At 43.3% G+C, this 8,880-nt stretch overlaps 1 protein-coding gene across 1 annotated transcript; it reads right to left on the reverse strand.

The window, feature by feature from the left end:
* Positions 1-3,887: 3,887 nt before the first annotated feature.
* Positions 3,888-8,670, reverse strand: HMPREF1120_01091 (uncharacterized protein). The gene is made up of 3 exons (XM_009155098.1): positions 4,457-8,670; positions 4,330-4,383; positions 3,888-4,274 (listed from the first exon to the last, which is right to left on the reverse strand). Exon 1 carries the CDS (start codon positions 5,918-5,920, stop codon positions 5,261-5,263), a length of 660 nt encoding a protein of 219 aa, XP_009153346.1. The 5' UTR covers positions 5,921-8,670; the 3' UTR covers positions 3,888-4,274; positions 4,330-4,383; positions 4,457-5,260.
* Positions 8,671-8,880: the final 210 nt, after the last annotated feature.

Consider the following 8,880-nt stretch of genomic DNA (forward strand, 5'->3'; position numbering starts at 1 on the left):
AGTTATAATATTATAACTCTACTAACGTTTAAAGCTAAGTTAATAGCTATCTCTAGTCTAAGTTCGAAAGAAGCTACTAAGCTACGTAAATATAGAGACTTACTAGCGACTAGACTATAAGAGCTCTAAGTATAGAATATCTAGTATAAGAAAGCTTACTAGAAGATAGTACTTAATAGTTAAGTTAAAAGAGACGAGTTTTAAGAAACTTAAACTATTAACTAGAAAGATATAGTCTATTATAACGAAATTATATATATATTATATAATTCTACTATAAGAGAAGAGATTCTCTAGATAAACTATAATAATCTCTAATAGGGCGGATATTTTAGCGAGAGCCGAATAGTAAAGACTATTATATAATACTATTAGTAGTCGTATATTAGAAAAGATATAATTAATTATATTAAGATCTATAATATCTATTAACGAATAAAAGTACTATAGTATAAGTCTTATAGAAAGCTTAAGTCTCTTCTATAGCCGTAAGAGCCCTAGTAAGATATATCGATAGACTTTATCGTAGATCTACTATTATTAATAAGTAAAGGACGCGTATATAATATAATACTAGTTATTATTAATAGATACTTAAAGATAATAAGTTTAATATCGTATTACTTAAATATCGTAGCTATAGATATAGTCTAACTAGTATTAGAAAAAATTATCGCGAGATTTAGCGCCTCTAAGTCGATTATTAGTAATCGCGAAACTATCTTTACTATAGTATATTAGAGAATATTATACGCTTTTTTTACGACTCGTAGACTTTTCTCTATATTCTTCTATCTCTAGATTAATAGTTAGATAAAATAAATAAACTAAACTCTAGAAGTATATCTAAGATATTATATTAACTATAAGTAGTTAGATTAGACTAGTCTATTTATAAGCGCTAAATATACGATAAACTCGATATTTAATACGATTATAGACGAAATTCCCTTCTTAAGAATACTTCGCTTTACGTCTACTCTAGACGTAAATCTCGAACGTAATTTATAAATAAACCTAAACGAGAATATACTTATAGAATAAAGAGCTAAAGTATTAGCGAGATTACTATACTATACTACTAAGATAAGAACTACTACTAAAAAGTAAATTATAAAAATAGCGAAATATTATAACGAGAAATAGTAATTAATATTCTTTAATATTAAAAATCGTATATTACTAGTAGCTAAGAATATTAGTCTCTCGTATATAAATCGTAAACTATTTAATTAGTTCTTAGATCTCTTTCGTATTATTAAGAGAATTAGCTAAAACGTATATAAGCTAGATCTTCTAGCGAAGTATAGTAAACTATATTATATCTTTTATATATCTTTATTATAAATATATTATAAGCGATCTAAAGATAAAACTTCTAAATTAGTCGATATTAAAAAGAAGAAGAATAGAAAGTTAAAGAAATTCTCGATAAGCGCTAGAGACGCGAGTAAACTAAATTCTATATTTAATAGAAAGAATTTAGCGAGATATATAATAATTAAGAATCTAAAGATTACTTATAATATATAAAAGAAGCGATTATAGAATTCCGAAATAGAAAAGATAATCGATTATTATAATAGCGGTAGAGTCGTACTCGAGACGGAAATATTAAGATCTAATCTTACTTCTTCTTAATCGAAAAGCTAGTATAATTATTAAACTTCTTAAAAATATTATTCGCCTTATTAATATTAGTCTTCTCGTTAAAAGAGATAATAATAAAGTCTCTAGCGGTTAAATACTATAAAGCTTATTAATATATTATATATAAGTTTTTTAAAAGTTAATATATAAAAGAGACTACTTAATCTAGAGTTAAAGTAATAAAAGATAAAAAAAGATAATAGCGAGTTATAAGCGAGCTTAAGAAAGTAGATATAGCTATCTCGGCTATTAATTATCGAATTATTAATACGTTTAGGGTTAATATTAAATAAGACGTAGTAGAGAAATATATAGAAGTTAGGGGCGAGACTAGTAGAGAGTTCTTATTAGCCTTTATATATACTTAGTCTACTATACGTATCTCGAGATAAAAAGTATATATAATAGTATAAACTTCTATATAGCTATTACTAGTTCGTAGAGCCTATTTATTTATAATAAGTAGAGCTCTAGCCTAGTCTAGAAGAGTAACGAAAATCTATATAGTTAGTATATAAGTCGTATACGATATAGTATAGACTTACTAAATAATACTATATAATAGTTCGCCGCTTACGTATATACTTTATATAGCGTATCGTTTCGAGCTTATACTCGTAGATAATCTCTTAAATACTATCCCTAAGAGATCGAATATATCGTTAGTAGAGTATCTCGTTATTAGGAATATCGAGAGTATTATTAGGTAAAGCTACGAGTATTAGTATAAGATCGTATATAAGATAGACTCTACTTACTCTTATTAGGCGAATTAGAAGATTTACTAAGTAGCTTTCTACTAAAGAGTATTATAATAGAAGAGTTCGCTAAATCTAAAATTAATACTATTTCTATTAGTATACTACTTATATATAATTAAGAGTATACGAACTATTATTATAATTATTAATTAAAGATATAGACTTATATAAAAAGACGAATAAAGAATAGAAGACTTAAGTTTATTTATAAGTTATTATAGTTATAAGGTATAGGCGATATACCGCTAAGTATAGAAAAATACTACTTTAGGATATATAATACTATTATAAGACTACGTAAGACTATATTAGAAAGAAGAAGAGTATCTATTATATAACTACGACTACGTACGCGACTCTATCGATACGAAATCTTATATCTTCTCGAGAATAAGAAGCCTAGAAGAGAGAAATAATATTATAAATATTAATACTAACTATCGATAACTTATATTTCTCGACTATTTAAATAGAAGCTAAGAGATATAAACTATATATACTCTATATAAGAGAGCTTTTCTTCTCTTATACTTCGAGTTATATATAACTATAGGGTTAAGGAGTACTTAATACTAATTGAAGACTTTATCGCTGTACTCTGCCTATTCCTATTCTGCCTATTCCCATTAGGCGTTCCTAACATATACTATAAGGTGCCTAGCGTTGTTTTATTTACCACTACATCGCCTATTTCACGTATTTTATACCTCTAGCCATAGAAATAGGCTAGAAAGGGTGCCAGTTTTATTACCGTAATTTCACTGTACTAGTCCTATCTAAGGTAACTAGACCCGTTCGAGAACCTTCGGTGGGTATGTTTTAACGATTTTTAGGCGGCAGGAGTTGTAGGCAACTTGTAATCCGCGCAGTTCGTTGCGGTCACTGATCACTTTGGTGTTCCGAGCCTGCGGGGCAGTAGTAGTAGTACTATGTACCATGTTGTAGTTGAACTCGCGGCCAAAGTTCCCCAATTGGGCAAGTCATAGCGCCCAGAGCATTCTCTCTCTCGCTTTTCGCCAGCAATCTTTCTTTTGCATCCAGGGATCCTGTCTACCTACACCGACAACCAATGCAAGTACCACTGGCTACGAGAGTAGTATTACCAGCGCCCGGTACTGATGCCATACAATGCCACCGCACTCAGCTGCAGCGTACGGTAGAACCCGTGACCCATCCCGACATGCCGAAGGCCGAGGGAAAGTCTGCCCTCTCCCAACTCTCGTTCCGACGGCTGCTCGTCACGAGTACCCGATATAACAGCCACTAACACTACTAACAGCAGCCACATTTGACCCGTGTCCAATCCCCGCTTGTCCAAGTATACTTGTTACACTTCTTAGACTCCTAGTTTCCCACCAATAGTAACAGTACTAAAGAGCAACAGTAGGTAGCAACGAAAAGACGCGGAGCAATCACATGCAATGGAATCGAATCGACCCGACGACTCGACTCAGAAAAATGGACCCGGCTCTGGGCCGCCGGCTACGGTTCAACTGGAGTTTCACATGCAAATTGCTTGCACTCACTACTATAGTATTACCACAAAACAACATCATTGTTCACACTGACTGCACTGAAGCATAGCACAACTACAGTACAGGCCTAGATACTGGAGTGTGAAAAAATCTTCTCGAATTCTCGACTGCAATAACGGTACAGTAGTAGTGGTTGGCACGGTTAAATGATCATGATCAAATTAATCGATAATGCAATCGATCCGGAACCAAGTCCCAAACCACCAAGCACCGCACTGCAATAATGTCTTGAAGTCGGAGAGTGGCCGACCACGACCACCGGCGCACAACCACCGGCAATGGGCGTTAATGGTCGCGGAAACCCCCTCGTGTCAAGTTTCTCGAGCAACTGGCCATTCAATTCCGTCAGGTCGACTCTCCAACTCCGTCACTATTGTACTTACTGCTGTTCTGCAAGCAACCAGTAATAACTTGAACGGCAGATGTCAAACAGAGATCTACAGAGTACGGCAATAGTCAGCCGTTTATTACTGTACTGCCAACGCCAATTAGTAGTGTGGCTTAACCAACCGACTCGACTTGGTTCGTTCGCCTTCCATCTTTCATGAGGTAATTACTCGTGTTCCGAGTCACTGGCATCTTGGACATGGTAATAAATCATCGTAGGAGACCTGCAGTGGCTGGCGGACCAAAGGGCCGTGCAGTTGCAATGCAATGCGATGCGAGATGCACTGCAATCCGATCGCACGGTCAGACGCTGATTGTCACTCCCGGGGTCGCGCGCCAGAAACAAGGTTTGCGCGGAAATCTGAAGCGAAGCGATCCCAGTCCGGTCAGATGGAGAGTCTAAACACGACGCCAACGGCAACGATTGCTTGCAGAATCCGATAGAACACAATAATGAGACAGAATCAGATAGCTTGCAGTGGAACGGAAGAGTATTCAGAATAGTTCAATTGCTTGTAGTTCAACATCGGGTATAGTATTGAAGAAAATTAGCCGGATATCAAAAATCACACTATGGCTCTCGCTCGGAGACCAGTGCTCCGGTTGCTCTGCTCCCCACCAAGTCCTGAGCAAAAAAAAAGTAATGGGAGTTCAGCCCAACTCAACCATTATCACCATTCAAGTTGGTACAAATTCATGATTGCCAATATTAGGCAGGGTATCGGTCGTAGACTGCATAGTTCCCATATTTCCCATAGACCCATATGCAAGAAATGCTCGCTCCGCTAGCAAGATATAGTACAGCAGGATACTGCAGGCCGTAGATTCATATTCGCTCAAATTAATCAGTCAAGTCGTACTTTGCATGATCCCAGGAACCAGCCTCGGACCACGCACCCGAAGGCAACAAGAGACGACAAGTCAGTCTCATTGAGGTCCATTCAAGCGTCGGAGGCCGGTCTGGCGTCGCTTGATCGTGCTAGGTCGACGAGACTTGCTGCCGCTGCTCGCCACATCGTGTTGGCTGGCAAAGCGGACGACTTTGCGGCGGGCATCGGCGTCGTGTGCGCGATGTCCCACTGCATGGTGCTGATGGTGATGATGATGAGCGGCTTCTCTCTCTTGAATCTCCCGTAGATAGGCGATTTGCTCTTCAGTGGTGAGTTCCTTTTGAGGAGCAACCGCGGGAATAGTCTCGACGGGCAGGCTTAGATTCTCGGGCAGACCGAGGAGGTCATCGTCCGAGAGGTACGAGGTGGCTTCGGCGCCATTGGACGACATGCAAGATCGGTAAGGGCTAGGAAGCCACGTTGAGTTGCTGCTGTCGCGGCGCATTGCCAGCGAGGAACTCTGGGATTGACACGTGGTGCTGGAGGCAGTGCTGTCTGAGCGAGTGAGGCCTTGAGACATGGGCCACGACGAGGTAGGCGAGGCACTGATAAGTGCTGCGTAGGCGGACGAAGGCGCGCCTGAATGGTTGTATCTGGACGAGGTGGTCGAAGAAGTCGAGTCGCGGGAGTCTGAGCGCGACATGGCCACCGATGTCATAGCAGGAGTGATGTTGGAGGTAGGCGAGCTGAAGAACATCTTGTCTGTATTGAAGTCTGGTGGAACAACGCGACGGACGAGTGCCGTACTGGAGACTGGTGCACTCGGGCGAGGGAGGTTATTGATATGTTGATCGGGCGTGTTTGCTGCCAGGGTCTTTTAGTTCGGGGTTTTGTTTTCCTGGTGTTGTGGCGGCGCCCTGTTTGCGGGTGGTGATGCAATAATAATGTATAATCTGCAAGGCCGGGAGGCGCGACACGGGTGTTTGTGGGCGACCGGCAAAAACACGGGCTCGGACCTGGGGGCTCTCAGGGAACCGCGCGCGGTGACTTGGAGAAGTGATGTGGGATCTGAGCGGCCAACTTGCCGCGCGTTGATCGGTGGGCGCGTCCGTTCACACTTCTACAGAAGATGGAGTAGAAGCGATTCCAGTGCTGTAGAAGAGAGAGGATATGGATGTGAATATGTATGCCAGTAGTTGTCGGGCCAGACGGGGGTGGATAGAAGCAATTATAATCGTGGGAGCTCTGTGTGGCCCCCCTTCCCCGTGCGGTCTGGTCTCTTTTGATTTGGATCTGTCACGGTGACCTTGACCCGAGAGAAGTGAACTAAATGGCCAAAAGGGAAAACCCGGTGTATCGGATGCAATGCGACCTCGGTCGGTCCAGAGTTGGGCTTTGGGTCTTTGATCGGAACTGCAGCACAGACGGGGGGCCCACTGTCACTGTAAGTGTGGGTTCGACAAGGTTGGCGGCGGTGGAACCCAACTGAAGGCGATGGCACTGGCACCGACACTTGAAAAGCCAGGTTGAGGCCCGTTGTTCGTGGGCTCCGGTCTGTGCGTCGGGTTGTGGGGGAGGATGGCAGAAAGGGCAGGCCTGGCCTGTCGCTTTTGGCACCGTGTCCGTGGTTCCGCGAACAACTGAAGCCGCGACAAGTTAGAGAGGCTGGTATGCCACTGGCACACTGGGATCGCTGGTTTCAGTCCGCCGTGATGAACGCAGGGGGCTACAGAAGGAGTTCTCGTGTGATGCTCTGAGAATAGTCTGTAGAACTTGAGGTCGTATTTGCAGGAGACCAAAGTCCATGGTTTTCGTGGCAACTCGAAGAGCAGGCAGACACAAGTATTATTATGTGTGTTCCAAAACTCGGTCTGCGCAAGCCGTATGCCAGCCAATACTAGGTAGTAATGCCACCACTCAACCTGTTTATTCAGAGTGTGATTATGATTCATGCTCTTGTTCGCCTCGTTCCGCAGCGCTGACTGGCAAAGAACCGGCTTGAAAGGCCTGGTTCGTTTCGTGTCGGTCTACTGACCGCCGGAAGTGGTGCAGACGAGAGGACGTATGATTCTCTAGGAGAACGAATGTGACACCCTGTTCGACAGGCAACTGACCGACTTCCCAGACTTGGGTGTTTAGTGTCGCTAGGCTCGAGGCGCAAGCCACGGGGTATCGACCAGGGTCGCGGAAGTGAGGGAGCGAGCAAGGGGGTCAACGACTACTACTGTCGTATACTACAGTCTTGTGGTAGGTGATACCGAGTCGTCTCGGACAAGGGGGAGTTTAAAATGCAAATGCTGGATTGAAAGCCCAAAGCCAGTATTCCATGTAATCCGCCCATCTGGCGGTGTCTAGGGGTAATGTAGGGAGGACCCAAGGGCAGCATTGAAGCTGAGTAAGAGCAGTCCAAGGCCAGTGAGAGCTGCAGTTGTGCAAGGGATGTTGATGGCGATGGTGATAGATGTCGAGGCCTGGTCAAATGGTTGGTGGCTGATGCCTGACTCGACGTGAGGCCGCCGGCTGCGGACACGCGGATCGAGGGCGGATGGCGCCTGAACCTCGCGTCTGTCAGAGTGATGAGTCGATGACAGGCTGCCCGGGTGCCTGTCTGGGTAGCCCGGAGCGACACATCTACAGGGATTCTAGGGGGCTGTGAGTGTTGTTCCCAGGCGTCAAAATGGCAGACAGGCGCCCCCAAATACAACTCCGGATCAGAGCAACCGCCGCCTGGAGACCCCACGCCAACAGCAACCACGACAATCATTTCAGTCGAGAGACTGGATGAAAGCTCGTTGAATTGTTCCTTTTGATTCTGCCATGCTCGACAGAATGGAATGCTAATGGCCTGGACTATCTGGCTGCACCTCCACTCCGACGCTTGGTAGGTCGCGAGTCGAGCACAGTCGGTGTGATTCAATGTTCAATTACAGTCATGATCGATCGACAGGGCCAGCCCCTTCTGCTATGGCAGTGCCTGTGTTGCTCAGAATTGCAGATCTGGTCTCGGTGTCGCAGGCTGTGAGCAGCGAGATTGAGACTGTGAGACGGACAAGGAGAGTGACGGCCGTAGCAGCAAGACTCCGGAATGATTTGAGTAACCGTTGTCTTAGGCAGATAATAATAACCGTGAATGCCTACCACTCATCCAAGATTGAGCTGCGTGACTGCGCAACCACTGTTACATCCAAGTTCAGGTTCTTGAATTGATTATTCACGCCGGCAGGGTCGGATCTTACGACCTGAATCTCCCCAGACTCTCTACTATGCAGGATTTGATCATCGATTTGGATAATCATCGGTGATGCTCAGGCATCGCAAGTTATCGGGCAGCCTGAGGTAGGCAGCAGCTTCAGCTGAGTGCGGCATGTCTTTTGGCGCATGAGTCAAGTTGTTCTCCTCTCATGAAGTGGCTCTGCTTCCATCCATCCCACGCACCGAGACTGGTATGTCAGGGCTCTTGGCCATTAACTACATATTTACCTAAATTTTGCGTGATTCTGTTGGTTCAGCAGAGGCAGATTTCGGCGATATCTGTCATTTCTTCTTCACCGTCTTTGCCAGAACAACACCAACACCCACGCTTCGTTTCGCTCCCCAGGTATACAATTGTACGCGCCCATCGGTGGATTCCGGGCGCCAGAGAACGCCCATTTGCTTAGCCAACACTCATCTACTACTACTATAGTACTAGTGATGTCCTGGACAACAACAAAAGCG

Source organism: Exophiala dermatitidis (assembly GCF_000230625.1).
Source record: "Exophiala dermatitidis NIH/UT8656 unplaced genomic scaffold supercont1.1, whole genome shotgun sequence".
Taxonomy (NCBI): Eukaryota; Fungi; Ascomycota; class Eurotiomycetes; order Chaetothyriales; family Herpotrichiellaceae; genus Exophiala; species Exophiala dermatitidis.